This window comes from Somniosus microcephalus, chromosome 4 (assembly GCF_052327205.1).
Source record: "Somniosus microcephalus isolate GS21.2 chromosome 4, FLI_Smic_1.0, whole genome shotgun sequence".
NCBI lineage: Eukaryota > Metazoa > Chordata > Chondrichthyes > Squaliformes > Somniosidae > Somniosus > Somniosus microcephalus.
This window is the reverse complement of record NC_140990.1, coordinates 28,704,503-28,722,696: the sequence shown is the minus strand read 5'-3', so window position 1 is coordinate 28,722,696 and position 18,194 is coordinate 28,704,503. Positions and strand designations below refer to the sequence as shown.

The following is an 18,194-nucleotide window of genomic DNA, read 5'->3' as shown; positions in this document are numbered from 1 at the left end:
GCCTTTATACAGCCGCTCAGCCCACGATTCCCGCCGATTCTCGCACTGAGGCATTACCTGGTCTCTGGGACCTTTATACAGCCACTCAGCCCGTGATTCCCGGTGCAGGTGCAGCAAGCAGTTACGAAGGCAAATGGTATATTGGCCTTCATTGCAAGAGGCTTTGAGTACAGGAGCAAGGATGTCTTACTGCAGTTATACAGGGCCTTGGTGAGACCACACCTGGAGTACTGTATGCAGGTTTGGTCTCCTTACCTAAGAAAGGATGTACTTGCCATAGAGGGAGTGCAGCGAAGGTTCACCAGACTGATTCCTGGGATGGCAGGACTGTCGTAAGAGGAGAGATTGGGTCGACTAGGCCTGTATTCACTAGAGTTTAGAAGAATGAGAGAGAATCTCATTGAAACGTATAAAATTCTGACAGGGCTAGACAGTCTGGATGTAGGGAGGATGTTTCCCCTGGCTGGGGGGTCTAGAACAAGGGGCCACAGTCTCAGGATACGGGGTAGGACATTTAGGACTGAGATGAGGAGAAATTTCTTCACTCAGAGGGTGGTGAACCTGTGGAATTCTCCACCACAGAAGGCTGTGGAGGCCAAGTCACTGAATATATTTAAGAAGGTAGATAGATAGATTTCTAGACACAAAAGGCATCAAGGGGTATTGGGAGAGAGCGGGAATATGGTATTGAGATAGAGGATCAGCCATGATCGCATTGAATGGTGGAGCAGGCTCGAAGGGCCGAATGGCCTACTCCTGCTCCTATTTTTCTATGTTTCTATGCAACATAATAATGACTAGATAATCTGTTTTTTAGTGATGTTGATATTGGCCAGGACACCGGGGATAATTCCCCTAATCTTCTTCGAAATAGTGCCCTCGGATCATTTATGTCCACCCGAGAGAGCCGAGGAGGCCTCGGTTTAACGTCTGATCTGAAAGACGGCACCTCCAACAGTGCAGCAGTCCCTCAGCACTGCACTGGAGTGTCAGCCTGGATTTTTGCTCTCAAGTCTCTGGAGTGGGACTTGAACCCACAACCTCTGACTCAGAGGCGATGGTGCATTTATTCGCTGCCCTTCATGACCCCAGGATGCCCAAAGGGCTTCACGGCCAATTCATTGATTTTGAATTGCTGTCGCTGTTGTAATGTAGGGAAAGGCGCCAGCCAATTTATACTCGGGGACCCTCCATTATTCCTTCCACTGGCTTCCCTCAGAATCCTCGGATAGAAACCATCATGTCCCTGGGATTTGTCCCCCCTCCGTTTGAGGAATGTCTTCAGTCCCGTATCTTGTAGCTTTTAAAAGCTCTTTAGAATAATTTGTCCGTGACTACACAGTTGTGCAGTATTTTAAACCAACACTCGACACAAGGATTTAGATCGATAGTCAAGTTGTCTTTATTGCACCGGTGGGGAAACAGTCTGCTCTGTCTTAGCCAGACCTTTCCAAATTGGTACAGCAAACACTACATTTTTATACATTACAATACACACGTCAAAATTCATTCCTGCCACCTGATTGGACCTTGGCCCGCATGCACCTTCACTGATTGGTTGCCTATGCTGCGTTACATTAAAGCACCACCTTTATTATCGGCCGTTATCCCACAAGCTGTTGTTGCACCTCTGACCTTTGTTTATGCCAGATGGGTCTCATCAACATTGTACTTCTGACTCATTGTCCTCCTTTCCTGCCTCTCTAGGCCTCTTTCATTGTTTTACTTTCCTGCCAGAACAGAACGTACATCCTCTTCGGTCTCTTATGGTTTCCACATCCGACTATGTTATCAACTTAGAAAAAGCTTACTACTGCAAAAGGCCCATTAGATTACTGTCTTTATTACACCATTCAGTGAAACTGCCAGCGATGTCAGTTTAACTCTTTCCCCACTGCAATCCCCCCTTTTGGTACTTGGCCCTTGCCCAAGTTAAACCACATGTATAAGCATCGCTGTGCCTCCTGCTCCATGCGGTGATCAGGCGCTGGTTCGGGAGGCCCTGCATACCCATGATGTTTAGAGCAAACTTGTGTTTTCCGACTCGCTTTAGCTCTTTGTTTGGACCGTTTCTTTTTACAAGCGGTGCATGCTGCTATTCCCCATCCTATAGCCATGACTAACTGTACTATCACTAATATATGAGAAATGATGCGGATCCATGGGTGTATGTTGACATTCACTCCCCAATCCCACAGCTTCTCATACCACGGGACGTCCTGTAGCTCTATCTCTAAGTCCCTTTTGTCGAAATCTCGACTCTCAATGAGACTCTGAAACGATCAGCTCCGGTCGATGTTCTTTTTTAATAAATTTTTACTTGCGGCAAGGAGAGCGTCCCGCTCAGTCAAAGGCTAGCAGAGACTCTCTCCAGAAGTACAGATTAACAACATATTTATACAGTAAAGTAAACAGGTTATGGTTTCATCACGTGTCTTTCAAGTCAGACAAAGAGTTCTTCAATCCTTAACTAAGTTTCTACATATTTCTAAAGTCTGGCATAGCGAAAGACTATTGATAATACAATGGGTAGTTATTTATTCTAGACTATTTAATTAAGACTATCAGTATTGAATGGAATGTAGATACTTCATACAGTATGTTTCTTCTGTTATCTGGTGGCCAAGCCTCTGGCCAGGTGGCTTGCGTAAGGTTCCCTTTACTCATGTAAATGGTCTTTGTTTACAACACAGATAAGCAACGGTTTACAGTGTTTAGTGAAGGTTAATATGTTTAAGGAAGGAATAGAGGACATTTCTGCAGAGGCTTCTGGGAGGACCGGGACTCCATTTTGTTTGTGAAAAAGGGGCACATGTAACTATATTCAGCTTTAAAAGGTACATTTCCACATTCCTCCCTTTTGTCCTTCACAAGGACAACTTAATCCATTCCAATCCTGCTTAATCTTTCTATTTCCATTTCCACGCAGAATCCTTCAGTAGTTGTTGCTACCATAACCTTAGTAGTGGCTGCTGTTGGTAACACTGTTTTTCCCACTCTGACACAGCAGCACTTGATTGATACAAACAGAAGGTATAGGGAAAAGATTATCAGCAAGTACCAGGGATTTTCCCAGGGATCCTAGCCATCCGGATGCCCAACCCCACAAAGTGGTACCGCCTAGGCCAGTACTTTGTTTGTACTCTATTACCTTCTCTCTAATAAGTTCTGCCAGACTGCTGATCTTTTCTGAGTGATCCGGGATGTACGTACAGCATTCCTCACCAATCAAAGTGCATGTCCCTCATTCCTTGGCTAGGAGATAATCTAGGGCCATACAATTTTGGAGAGCCACTGTCCGACTGGCTACCATTTCGTCATTTACCCTTTCAAAGGTTTGTGAGGTTGCGTTGGCTACTGATTCTACTAATTTAGCCAGTTCCCATATTTTCCACTCGTTTGACATTGTCCCATAGGGTGGTATCATTACCTTGAACATTCCATTCAACCATGTCAAATCCCGTTTAGGCCGATGGCTTTCACAGGCATCCCTCAGGGTCTTTGTTGTTCTAATAAAGGGTATCACATATCCTAAGTAACAGGATCCCATCCATGATTGTGGTATCCAGGGGTAGGCCTTATGACAGATAAAATAGGTTCTATTATAAGAAGTGAATTGCAACTTCTTCTTTGGCATCATAGGGTTGGAACCGGTCCAGGTACCCCCACTCGTCTTATTACGGACATTTGTCATGTTAAACTGACCCACATCGCGCCAGTTGTGGGGTTGAGTTATGGTAAAATTCTGGGTGCATTTGCTTTTACCCACGTTCTTGCCCCCTGCTATGTTCCTTACTAAACATATTTTACCCATTGGGGCCCCTATACCTGAGGTATTAGTAAGAACTAGGAATGGGGGCTGCCGAGTCCGATTATATTTGGGTTGGTACCACCCCTGGAAGGCAGTGAGATTATAGTCTGCTGATTCCCATTCCGGCCTCCAATCCTCTACTAGTAGTGCCCCTATAGGATGTGTGCCTTTTCTGGGAAGTATTACCGCGCGTATCGTTCTGACTGATTATCCACTCAGCCATGTCTGATTCGTTAAAGGGAATGGGTCTTAGAGGGATGCCTCCTTTCGAGTGAATGGGCACATGTGCACATACCCAACAGTTGGATAAATCTCTTTCTTGTGCATACTCAGGACTCAGTGCCATGAATACATTTATATGTAGTTCCCTTTGTTCACGTGTCTGTATCTCTGGTGCTGTCAGTAACACAAAGCATAATCCTGTTAAGCACAGTACTGTCAGTCCCCATAGTCTGTGGAAATCTCTTTCTCTCCCTCTGGTTCCTTCGCCTTTTCCTCCGGATCGGGTGCTTTTTTGCAATGGGACGCGTGGATCCATGTTGGTCTTTCTTTTATCTTGATTGCAGTATTAGTTGTCAGCAAAACCTGGTATGGTCCTTCAAATCTGGGTTGTAGACTGCTTTTTCGTTTAAAAATCTTGATGTAAACAAATTCTCCGGGCTCCGGGTTATGGTACTTCCCTTCTGCTGGTTCGACTTGAGCTTCTTTTACCTGTGAATGAAAGCTGGAAATACATTTGGTTAGTGCAATACAATAATTCAACATATTTTCTTTCATTTTATGGATGTCCATTTGTTTTGCAGTAAACGGTGCTGTAAAAGGTAGCCATTGGGGACGTCCCATAACTATCTCATGCGGTGACAGGCCTGTTGTTCTGTTAGTTGCAGATCGCATTACCATCAAGGCTAAAGGCAGCAGTTCTACCCATTTTAGTCCAGTGTCATTGCCAGTTTCGCCAGTTTGTTTTTAAGCATTCCATTATATCTCTCAACAAGTCTAGCTGATTGTGGATGATAACTGCAATGGAAATGTTGGTTAATCCTTCCAGGTGAAACAGCGATTTACTTGTACTTCTTGCAATCTAGTATACTGTATTCGCTGCTCACGATGTGGTCTCCTCTACATTGGGGAGACCAAACGCAGATTGGATGACCGCTTTGCGGAACACCTCCGTTCAGTCCGTAAGGATGACCCCGAGCTTCCGGTCGCCTGACATTTTAATTCACCGCTCCATTCCCACTCGGACCTCACCGTACTCGGGCTCTTGCATTGTTCCACGGAAGCTCAACGTAAACTTGAGGAACAGCACCTCATCTTCCGATTAGGCACTTTACAGCCTTCCGGACTCAATATCGAGTTCAACAATTTCAGATCATAATTTCGGCCCCCATTACATTTTTACATATATTTTTTATCCACACCTTTGTTTTGGCCCTCCCCCCACCCCTTTTTTTCTCTCCCACATGGCAGCTGTCTCTCATTCTGCCAGCGCATTTCACACCTAATCTGAGCCGTCTTTTGTCTCCACTAGTCCGATCACCATCTCGTCTTGTTTTGAATACCTCTTAATGTCTCTTCACTTCTCTTTTGTGTTCTCCCAGCCCCCAAACTGGCCTTTTAATCTGTTTCATTTCCTGTGCTTTTTCAGTCTTGACAAAGTGTTTCGACCTGAAACGTTGACTCTCTTTTCTTTCCATGGATGTTGCCTGGCCTGCTGAGTTTTTCCAGCATTTTCTGTTGTTGTCAATTTCTATCCTGGACTCACAGTGATGGCTTTTGTAAACTCCTTTTACAGGCTGTGAGAAGGGCAGCATTTACACACCGCAAATTCAAACCAAACAACACGTCAAGATCTGACAGTCACTCCATTCATCAGGACCCGAATATCATCGGCCTTTGAATGTGGAAGGAGAAATATTTGTCTGTTCTGTCTGTGGGAAAAGATTTCAAACATCAGTGTGACTGGAAAAGCACTGAGACACACACACCCGAGTGAGACTGTTCCAGTGCACTGACTGTGGAAAGAGCTTTAACCAGTTACACAGCCTGAAAAAACATCGCACTGTTCACAGTGGGGAGAAACCGTACACGTGTTCTGTGTGTGGACGAGGCTTCAACCGATCATCCAACCTAGAGAGACACAAGGACACCCACACCATGGAGAAACCGTGGAAATGTGGGGACTGTGGGAAGGGATTCAATTACCCATCTGAGCTGGAAACCCATCGGTCCTTCTTTATCTGGAAATCAAATGTCTGTTGTATAATTGTACCAGCAGTTAACAGGCTCCTGTGAATTCCTCTGTCTGCTATTTTAATGCAGACTTTAACCAATTTATTTTAAATGGTAGACTCAGGACTGTCACACAAACATGTTAAAGCTTCGTAGAATAATTACCAGTCATTTTTAGACTGGAAACTTAAACCTATTTCACTTTCAGTAAGGAACAGATTGCGGTTTTACACCAATCTCTGATTCAACAGCACGTTTCCAGCCTTCACCGTTGTTCTCCCTGAACCTGCGACAGTACCTCCCAAAATCGCGACCTCCACCACCTAGGACAAGGGCTGCAGCCGCACGGGAACACCACCACTCCAAGTTCCCCTCCAAGTCACACACCATCCTGACTTAGAAATATATCGCCGTTCCTTCATCGTCGCTGGGTCAAAATCCTGGAACTCCCTCCCTAACAGCACTGAGGGAGTACCTTCACCACACGGACTGCAGCGGTTCAAGAGGTCGGCTCACCACCCACTTCTCGAGGGCAATTATGGATGGGCAATAAATGCTAGATTTGCCAGCGACGCCCACATCCCAGGAATCATAGAGTCATAGAGTCATAGAGTTTTACAGCACAGAAAGAGGCCCTTCGGCCCATCGTGTCCGCGCCGCCCATCCACCCCTGTCCTGTCTAATCCCATTTTCCAGCATTTGGTCCATAGCCTTGTATGCAATGGCATTTCAAGTGCTCATCCAAATGCTTCTTGAATGTTGTGAAGGTTCCTGCCTCTACCACCCTTTCAGGCAGTGAGTTCCAGATTCCAACCACCCTCTGGGTGAAAAAGTTCCTCCTCAAATCCCCTCTAAATCTCCTGCCCCTTACCCTGAATCTATGCCCCCTTGTTATTGACCCCCCTACTAAGGGGAAAAGTTCCTCTTTATCTACCCTATCTATGCCCCTCATCATTTTGTACACCTCAATCAGGTCCCCCCTCAGCCTTCTTTGCTCCAAGGAAAACAACCACAGCCTGTTTAGTCTTTCTTCATAGCTGAGGCGCTCCATCCCAGGTAACATCCTGGTGAATCTTCTCTGCACCCTCTCCAAAGCAATCACATCCTTCCTATAGTGAGGCGACCAGAACTGCACACAGTACTCCAGCTGTGGCCTCACCAGCGTTTTGTACAGCTCCATCATAACCTCCCTGCTCTTATATTCTATGCTTCGGCTAATGAAGGCAAGTATCCCATATGCCTTTTTAACCACCTTATCTACCTGTTCTGCTGCCTTCAGAGATCTATGTACATGTACACCAAGGTCCCTCTGACCCTCTGTACTTCCTAGGGTCCTACCACTCATTGTGTATTCCCTTGCCTTATTTGTCCGTCCAAAATGCATCACCTCGCACTTTTCAGGGTTAAATTCCATTTGCCACTTTTCCGCCCATCTGACCAACCCGTTTATATCGTCCTGTAGCCTGAGGCTTTCCTCCTCGCAATTTACCACCCCGCCAATTTTCGTGTCATCTGCGAACTTACTGATCATACCTTTTACATTCTCATCCAAATCGTTTATGTAGATCACAAACAACAAGGGACCCAGCACCGATCCCTGAGGTACCCCACTGGACACAGGCTTCCAGTCACAAAAGCATCCTTCGACCATCACCCTCTGCCTCCTGCCACTCAGCCAGTTTAGGATCCAACGCGCCAAGGCACCCTGGATCCCATGGGCTCTTACCTTCTTGACCAGTCTCCTATGTGGGACTTTGTCAAAAGCTTTACTGAAGTCCATGTAAACCACATCCACAGCATTTCCCTCATCCACCCCCCTAGTCACCCCCTTGAAAAATGAATGAAAAAAAACCTAAATACAGTTGTAAAGGAACCTTCTGTTCCGTGCCTAGGAGCTCTGAACCACGGAAGAGAGCGGCTGGGACACATTTCTTACAGGCCTCAAGATTAACCTGGACAGAGTCTTTGCTGTCAGTTAAGAGAGACGAGAAAGACCAAAGTGCCGTTTGCCCCTCTCAGTGTGGCCCTGAAGGACTGTGTCCAGGCTGAAGTTCTGTTCCCGCCGTACGATCCTCCCCCAGATTGTCCTTTCTGAGCTCCAGCCAGGTGATGCTAAACACTCAGGTGGGAAAGACAAAAATCTACAACAATGTGTTTAAAACAAAGCTGATTTATTTGACATCTATCCAAAATATTAAACTCCAGCCCAGTTATAGGGGTTATTAACATCAGCAGAAACAAACCGTAACTGTCAGAATGAACGTGGTTCAGTCCTGGATGTGATTAACAGCAGCAATATCAGCAGAATCCAACCCCTGCAGTCGATCATGAACTCGCTGGTGTGTCAGCAGGTTGGATGACTGAGTGAATCCCTTCCCACACACGGAGCAGGTGAACAGTCTCTCCCCGGTGTAATTGCGCTGATGAGTTTCCAGCTGGGATGGGTAATTGAATCCTTTCCCATAGTCCTCACATTTACACCATTTCTCCCCGGTGTGACTGCGCTTGTGTCTCGACAGGCCAAGTGATTGGCTGAATCCTCGTCCACACACAGAACACGTGTACGGTTTCTCCCCACCGTGAATGGTGCTTTTTGCTTCCATGTTCAAAGGCCGATGAAATTCAGTTCCTGATGAATCGAGTGACTCTGTCAGATCTTGATGTGATGTTTGGTTTGATCTTCCTGTCTGCAAATCCACCCCTTCCAATACCCTGCAAAATGAATTTAAAACAGGAAAAAGGGAGCGTGAGAGAGAAGCCACAATAAAACAAAGGTAGGCTGTGAAATTGAGCTGAATGAATCTGGTCATTTGTGGGGCTGGCAGCAGAAACAAGTGACCATGAAAGCTGCTGGATTGTCGTAAAACCCAACTGGTTCACTGATGTCCTTCAGGGAAGGGAAACCGCCTCCTGGTCTGGGCCTACACACGACCCTGGCCTCTATGGGAGGAGAGAGAGAGGTGGGAGGGGCGATGGAGAGGGACTTTAAACATCACAAAATCACAGAATCCCCACAGTGCAGATAGAGGCCATTTCGGCCCATCGAGCCTGCACCGACACATATCCCACCCTATCCCTGTAACCCCACGTATTTAATCCCCTAACACTAAGGGTCAATTTATCATAGCCAAATCAACCTAACCTGCACATCTTTGGACTGTGGGAGGAAACCGGAGCACCCGGAGGAAACCCACGCAGACACAGGGAGAATGTGCAACTTGATAAGGCTTCTTTGACAGAACCTGCCAAACCCACGACCTCCACCTCCTAGAAGGACCAGGGAAGCACGTGCATGGTGTAAGATCCCAGAGGGACCCTGGTTCCTAATGATTCGAGGCTGACCCGTATTGGGGACAGTGATTTAACTTTATTCAGCACAAGCAAGACTTAATACATTACAGTATTCGAGCAGCAGTTTACAGAGAATAATTGAGACTTATATTACCACTTATACTCTGGGTAGAAGCGCAGCTGTGAGCAGGCTGCACCCTGTGCCTCTTATCTCTCTCTCTCTCTCTCTCCATCTCGGATGTAAGAATCCTGAGAAATCTCCCTTTCAGATTCCCACTAGCTAACATGGATGAAATAAGCATTATTAGTTGTAGGTTTAAGTGTGTATTGTGGAACTGTTAGTCAATGCACACCGATTCTTGAATAATCATGCTTTTAACCTAGTGTAATATGCCTTGGGTATACATCTTATGGATAATTCTTACTAAGTATGATCTCTCTCTAGCCCTCAATTGTCCCAATCCGAATTCTATGTTGCTCTCCACTTCAACTTCAGTTTCAATCCCTCTGACGTTACCAGTGTCTTTAACTCTATCCTGATTGTTTCATGAATTAGATAGTTTCTCGATGGAGTATGTGTCAGTGCTTTAAAAGTTTTCTCACTCTCCTGAGCCACATTAACCATTTCATGTCGTGCTGTTGTCAATAACTGAATATGTCTGAGACCCATTCTTCAGTGCAAATTCACCACACATTTCCGCATGCTAATTGCTTCCTATGTAACAAATCACATCTGTCCACACACAGTATCCTGCCACATGTGCCATCCGATACGAACCATTCATGGGCTTTCAGGTGATCTCATCAAAAGATGGTGAGGTGCCTGGAGATCTTTGCTCATCTCCCACTGTATGGTCCCGATGTCTCGGGTAGTGGCCAGTCTATCAAATGAAGTTTTCTTACAAAGTTCACAGGCAAGGACACAAACCTCTCCAAGAGAAAACTATCAATTGACTATTTTCAACTGCACTTTCCTGCCTTTGCCGAGACTGTTCATTAATCCCAGATTGAGACCTTTCGGTGAATCGTACACAGGTGATTTATTCCAGTTCAACTGAGGAAATGATTCCCATTTGGTGGTGAATGAAACATTTCCTGTTTCTATCTGACATCCTCAATCACTTCCCCTCATTCCATTTTACACATCCCATTAATTACCATTCTATCTCATTCATGAGCCCTGGAGGAACTTTCCTGTCCAATACACTATTAAAGATAGGAAACAGATCAAACCTTCCCACTTGGTCCCAGTTATTAACACATTTTGGGTTTTTTAATTCTTTATTTTAGAGAACCTTTTTATTTCCCAAAATAATCCGATGTATTGTGCCTGAGTCCATTTTATCATTGCAGTATTGTTGGACTGACAGGTTTTGTCAATGTTCAATTTTAAAACCCAAAAACTTTCTTCCCTGATACACAGCAATTGGCAGGACCACCTTAGACTGCTTTCCACCAGTTTCTTTTAATGAAAACTTGACTATCCCCTTAAACTTCAGGTAAATGTTTCCTTCTTGAGTGCTTGAAACAGCAACTTATATCAATTTTATTTTTATCAATTCGTCTCATCAATTCCCATTTCAGAAACAAGTGATGCCCGGGCTTGCTGGTTTACATGCTGGTTTCATATTAGAGACACAAGTGCTTGGAATTAGTTTGGAGGTAACTTCCATATCTCCCCTTCTCGAGCACGCTGTCTCGGGAAATAACACCTGACCCTGAATGGGTTAAGTCCGAGTCTTTGACAGGCAAAGCCTTTCGTCCAAATTGTCACCATGCTGGGATTTATTTTAAATGTCTGGCGATGTCTGCAGATAGGTTCTTACATTCTTAAAACTGCTGGATCTCTTGTTAAGGCATCAATATTCATTTTGATATATATAAATGACCTGGATATTGGAATACAGAGTAGAACATCTGAATTTGCCGATAACACCAAACTTGGGGGTGTGGCAAACAGTGAGGATGATACCAATCGACTGCAACAGGACATAGAAAGGCTAGCAGAATGAGCAGACAAGTGGCAGATGGAATTTAATACAGAGAAGTGTGAGGTGATGCATTTTGGCAGAAGGAACAGGGAGAAGCAATATACACTTAATGGCACAGTTTTAAAGAGTGTGCAGGGACAGAGGGACTTGGGAGTTAATGTGCATAGGTCCCTGAAGGTGGCAGGACATATTGAGAAAGTGGTTAAAAAGCATATGGGATCTTGGGCTTCATAAATAGAGGAACTCGATAGACTCTGGAACAGTACCCATGGATTGGAGGGTAGCTAATGTTACCCCACTATTCAAAAAAGGTGGTAGAGAAAAAGCGGGGAATTATCGACCGGTAAGCCTGACATCGGTAGTGGGGAAAATGCTAGAGTCCATTATAAAAGATGTAATAGCAGAGCACTTGGAAAGCAGTGACAGGATCGGACAAAGGCAACATGGATTTACAAAAGGTAAATCATGCTTGACTAATCTACTGGAATTTTGTGAGGATGTAACTGGTAAAATAGATAAGGGAGAACCAGTGGATATGGTGTATTTGGACTTTCAGAAAGCTTTCGATAAGGTCCCACATAAGAGATTAGCGTGCAAAATTAAGGCACATGGGATTGGGGGCAAGGTATTGACTTGGATAGAAAACTGGTTGGCGGACAGAAAGCAAAGAGTTTGAATAAACGGGTTGTTTTCCGAGTGGCAGGCAGTGACTAGTGGGGTACCGCAAGGATCAGTCCTAGGACCCCAGCTGTTCACAATATATATTAATAATCTGGACGAGGGAATTGGATGTAATATCTCCAAATTTGCAGACGACACAAAGCTGGGTGGGAGGGTATGCTGTGAGGAGGATGTCGTGAAACTCCAGTACGATTTGGACAGATTGGGTGATTGGGCAGAAACATGGCAAATGCACTATAATGTGGATAAATGTGAGGTTATCCACTTTGGTGGCAAAAACAGGAAGGCAGATTATTATTTGAATGACAATAGATTGGGAGAAGGGGAAGTACAAAGAGACCTGGGTGTTCTTGTGCACCAGTCGCTGAAGGTAAGCATGCAGGTGCAGCAGGCGGTTAAGAAGGCAAATGGTATGTTGGCCTTCGTAGCAAGAGGGTTCGATGACAGGAACAAGGATGTATTGCTACAGTTGTAAAGGGCCTTGGTGAGACCACACCTTGAGTATTGTGTGCAGTTTTGGTCGCCTTACCTGAGGAAGGACATTCTTGCCATGGAAGGAGTGCAGCGAAGATTCACCAGGCTGATACCTAGGATGGCAGGAATGACATATGAGGAGAGATTGTGTCGATTGGGCTTGCACTCACTGGAGTTTAGAAGATTGAGAGGGGATCACATCGAAACCTATAAAATTCTGTCAGGCCTGGACAGACTAGATGCAGGAAGGATGTTTCTGATGGCCGGGGAGTCCAGAACCAGGGGTCATAGTCTTAGGATAAGGGGTAAGCCATTTAGGACTGAAATGAGGAGGAATTTCTTCACCCAGAGAGTGGTGAACCTGTGGAATTCTCTGCCACAGAGTGCGGTGGAGGCCAGTTCATTAAATATAATCAAGAAAGTGTTGGATATATTTCTTAAGGCTAAAGGGATGAAGGTATATGGGGAGAAGGCAGGGACAGGGTACTGAATTTGTATGATCAGCCATGATCTCATTGAATGGCGGAGCAGGCTCGAGGGGCCGAATGGCCTACTCCTGCTCCTATCTTCTATGTTTCTATGTATTGAGTACAAAAGTAGAGAAGTTATGCTGAGCCTTTATAAAGCGCTGGTTAGGCCACAACTGGAGTATTGTGTCCAGTTCTGGTCACCACACTTTAGGAAGGATGTGAAGGCCCTTGAGAGGGTGCAGTGTAGATTTACCAGAATGGTTCCGGGGATGGGGGATCTTAGCTACAAGGGCAGGTTGCAGAAGCTGGATTTGTTTTCATTAGAGCAAAGGAGGTTGAGGGGTGATTTGATAGAGGTGTACAAGATTATGACGGGTTTGGAAAGGCTAGACAGGGAAAGGCTGTTCCCACTAGTTGATGGTACAAGGACTAGGGGACACACAATTAAGGTTTTGGGCAAGAGATACAGGGGGGTTGTGAGGAAAAACTTTTTTACGCAGCGAGTGGTGAGAACCTGGAAGTCGCTGCTGACGGAAGTGGTAGAAGCGGGGACACTCAATGTTTTCAAGGGGAGACTGGATAGGCACATGAGGCAAATAAACTTGCAGGGCTACGGGGATAGAGCGGGGGAATGGGACTGACTGGATTGTGCTACAGAGAGCTGGCACAGACTCGATGGGCCGAATGGCATCTTTCTGTGCCATTATGACTCTATGACTCATGCGGTCTGGAAAACCATGGTCACCTGTTTAAAAGAAATTAAAGCAGAGAATCCGTTGTGGCTCTGTTTACGCGTCCAAGGGGCTCATTTGTGAAATCAGAATTTTCGTTCCGCACTGTGGGGAAATATTCACTTAAAATTAATAATGTCCAATATCTTTAAATTTCATTCAGCATTACAAAAGTTGTTGCTTGGTGAATTAAAAAAGGCAGCTGTCAGCAGACAGGGTTAACTCCTTTGCAGGTTTATAAGAAGGCGGAGTGAAACATTGTCAGACACATGCAATCCCGTCACTTCACACAAAAAATGTTTTAAAAGCTTTCCCGATCAAAACTTTTTTCCAAGTCTTTGATCCTTCAAAACTTTCTTCAGTATGAAATATCCATTAAAACAGCAGAAATCATTAGTAACACCCAGAACTTCGGGTCTCCACGGATGAGTACGCACCGGGTACTCACCCGTAGGCCCAACAAAAGTGCCGGTTTCGTACATGCACTGCGCATGCACGGGAAACCAGCACTTCCGTTCCCCTGAAAGAAGGGGTTTAGAGGTCGAACGCGTGCGCAGTAGAGGTTGCACGCATCGAACTTACGTTTTTATTGCAGGTTTCTCCGGGAGGGTAAGTCTCCAGGAGTTACACTTTTAAAAAGCAGGCACAAGGCCTGCTTTTTACAAGGTAAGTGGTGAATTAATTAAAATTAAAACATTTTTTCCACAGCTTTATTATTTTTTAATACTTTAAAGAAAGGTAAGTTTAGTTTTAGCCCTGTTAGAAAATAAAATTATTTTTTTCAAAAATTTAACTTAATGTTTAAAATAGTTATTTCATGTAATTTATAGTTTATTTAAAAAATGTGATTTTTAAAAAAGTTATTTGAAGATTTAGTGATGTTTTGGGGCTCATAGCATTTATAAGTTTTGACAGCTCTGCCTGTCAATTTTATGAATGGGCAATTCCCTGCTACCATTGGCTCTCCATGGCCCACGTGATCCCAGGGGACGCATCGAACTAACTGCGCCCCTGGGATACGCAAGCACTGCGCGCCGGCAGTTGGAGGAGGCCCAGGATTGGAATACCACGGGGGCCCACAGCACAACGGCCGGCGCGCTAGGTAAGTGCAGGCCGGAGGCTTGCACCCGCGGGAAGCCCCCGACCCGAATTTCTGGGCCATTATTAACTGTAAATAAAACATTCTCATCAGGGAAGACAACCTTTTAGATGAAGCTCCAAATGTTTTTAAAATTTTTTAGCATTTTGTTTCAGAGGTTTCCAACCCCAAGATTTTCCAGCACAGCCAAAATGTTTAACAAGCAGAATCACCTCAAATATCACAAAATTCCAATTCAAAGCATTAAACATTTAAGAAATTCAAAAACTGCCAATGTGAAAGTCTCACACCCGGAACTTGAAACCCTCACATAATTTAAAATAATAACCAGAATTTCACTGAGGCCGCAATGAAAGGTGGTTTTTCACAATTTAATAGTTAACCTCAATAATTCCAATTTAATTCAGACCAATATTTCAAAAAACTAAACACGATGCAGAACAGACAAAATAATCAAAATAACCCATGCTTACAAAACAACCCAGTAAATGACGTCATCTTTCTCTTTGTCCTTCAGGCACCTTTCCAAATGACTAAAAATACAGAATCTAACTGGAAAAAATAGTTTTCACATTGAAAGAAATCAAATCAAACTGTTTTGGAAATTCCAATTAAGTACCAGGCACCATGGCAACTGCAACTCCAAGGTTAAATCTTAGGCTGAAACTTATCTTTTGTTAAACAAACTTTTTTGTTTTTGCTGTTCTCACACCAGAGTTTTAAACTGAAATTGTATTTCAAAGTTCTTTTTTCCCAATTCTGGGTGCACAATCTTAAATTGAAATGAACATACTCAACATATTCACACATTTACGCAACTTAGAAATATTGATCCCTGTAATGGGTTCTGAACTCCAAGAATACCAAATGCTTCCGACACCCAAGACAAGATTACAAAAGGTTAAACGGCTTTTAGTTCTGTGCACAGGAAAGTGGGTGGAGCTAAAAAAAAAAAATGACAGACAATTTTTAAAGACAGACTTTCAGACAAAAGAAATACTATAACTGCTTAAACATTCACAGTCAGGAAAACTTCCACACTTTAACACCCGCTTTCACACAAACTGAAATTCCAGCTTCCTTTCGCTCAGTAATCTTGTGTTTTATTTTTCTCAATACAGAAGCTGACAGCTTCAGTGATGGTTTCAACTTTACCTTTCTTTTTTCACCCTTTAAACTGTCATCTCAGCAGCTTGTCCTGGCTCTCCCGGTTTTTTTCTTCATTTGCTGAATTCCCAGATTCCTGGTTTCTAGCTGCTGGCATTCTTTTTCCCTCGATTATTTTCCGCATTTCCAAATGTTTCCCTTCTCTTATTCTGTGCTTCCAAATGTTTCCCTTCTCTTATTCTTTGTGCTTCTAAATGTTTCCCTTCTCTTATTCTGTGTTTCTAAATGTTTCCCTAGTCTTACTCAGCACAGAAATGTGCTGCATAGCCTGACGAGTGTTTCCTTTTGTCTAATTCGACCTTTCCCAAAGACACTTGGCTCTGGACCCTCTCTATCCTCTTCTGATATGAGTCTGCTTCTGGACTCGTCAGAAACTATACTAAATCAGTTACACTTAATTATCTGAACTCTTTATCTCTGACATGCTCAACTTCTGTCAAGCCCGCCATTTCTACTAACTGTTGCTACGACTACTGGTAGGTCGCAGTGTCCCACACCCTCCCGAAGGCTTTCCTTCCTTAAATGACTAGGTCGCACTAACCACGCCAGTCCTAGGATCTTGTACTGAATAATTTATAAAAGAATCAACTGTCAATCAACCTCCTGGCTAGGCTCACCAGTTTATAAGATCCCAGAGGGACCCTGGTTCCAAATGATTCGAGGTTGACCCGTATTGGAGACAGTGATTTAATTTTATTCAGCACAAGCAAAACTTAATATATTACAGTATTTGAGCAGCAGTTTACAGGGTATAATTGAGACTTATATTACCACTTATACCCTGGGTAGAAGCGCAACCGTGAATAAGCTGCACCCTGTGTGTCTCTCTTCATCTCTCGGGTGTCTCCTTGATTATTCCTGAAATCCTCTACTCCTGAAATCCTCTACAATTTGTGACTGTTAAGACCCCCTTCCTACACTCTTACTCTCATTCAAAACCTATGGAGCCCTCCTGAACCAAACACTGGCTGACACCCAGACCCAAAATCCAATCATAAAGATGCCACATTCGCAGCACCCTGGTTTACACAGGCTTTAGTCTGCTGACACTTTTACATCATCTGTTTCTGACCATCAAGACTCATATCTGGGGTAGTTATGGCGACACAAAAGGAACATGACTCATTGGTTGTGATACGGCCCTTGAACTTGGCCTTTGTGTTTAATTCACTGCGGATGTTATAACATTCCACACAGTGGTAACTGCAGCTAACCTTGGTTCCCAGGCTAACTGCAGTCTGATCGACCACGGCAATCTCTTCCTCACCCCAGGTTGTCTGGTTACAGCTTACTCACAGACTTTTAAGCATAAAAAGGGTTACATGTTATACATAATTCAGATTGCCATTGCATACAGTTGCTGATTACAGACTTTTATATTTAATTCCTACACACGATTATAAATCCATTACTGATGATTATAAGATACTGATGATTATAAGATAGTAAAGCAAGTATTCTAAAAACCAACTAATTCGACCTGCATCACTGGTGACATCACAATGACTATCGACAACACGGCCGACCTGCAACCAGTGACATCACAATGACCATTGACAACACGGCCAACCTGCATCACCGGTGACATCACAATGACTATTGACAACACGACCGACCTGCATCACTGGTGACATCACAATGACCATTGACAACACAACCGACCTGCATCACCGGTGACATCACAATGACTATTGACAACACAGCCAACCTGCATCACTGGTGACATCACAATGACCATTGACAACACGACCAACCTGCATCACTGGTGACATCACAATGACTATTGACAACACGGCCGACCTACACCACCGGTGACATCACAATGACTTGATAACACGACCGACCTGCATCACCGGTGACATCACAATGACCATTGACACTGAACGATTTAGGGTTAGTGGTTGGGGTCTTGGGGTTCGGGGCAGGTGTTACACTTAGGGGTTAGTGGTTAGTGGTTAGGATTAGAGGTGAGTGGTTATGCTTACGGGTTAGGATTAGGGATAGAAATAATTATTGATGATGGATTTGGTGTCACATTGTAAGTGGTCCCTGGATTTGGTGTCTCAGTGTAAGTGGTCCCTGGATTTGGTGTCTCAATGTAAGTGGCCCCTGGATTTGGTGTCTCATTGTATCTGGTCCTTGGATTTGGTGTCTCAGTGTAAGTGGTCCCTGGATTTGGTGTCTCAGTGTAAGTGGTCCCTGGATTTGGTGTCTCAATGTAAGTGGTCCCTGGATTTGGTGTCTCGG

General features: G+C 44.3%; 1 protein-coding gene and 2 pseudogenes across 1 annotated transcript; all 3 read right to left on the bottom strand.

Annotated features, from left to right (window-relative positions):
* Positions 1-1,431: 1,431 nt before the first annotated feature.
* LOC147118485 (syncytin-1-like) lies at positions 1,432-4,138 on the bottom strand (annotated as a pseudogene).
* A 25-nt stretch (positions 4,139-4,163) lies between these two features.
* LOC147118484 (uncharacterized) lies at positions 4,164-4,863 on the bottom strand (annotated as a pseudogene).
* Positions 4,864-8,197: 3,334 nt separating this feature from the next.
* On the bottom strand, positions 8,198-16,996 carry LOC147118483 (uncharacterized). Its single transcript, XM_085984433.1, has 2 exons — positions 15,936-16,996; positions 8,198-8,755 (listed from the first exon to the last, which is right to left on the bottom strand). Exon 2 carries the CDS (start codon positions 8,644-8,646, stop codon positions 8,311-8,313), a length of 336 nt encoding a protein of 111 aa, XP_085840559.1. The 5' UTR covers positions 8,647-8,755; positions 15,936-16,996; the 3' UTR covers positions 8,198-8,310.
* Positions 16,997-18,194: the final 1,198 nt, after the last annotated feature.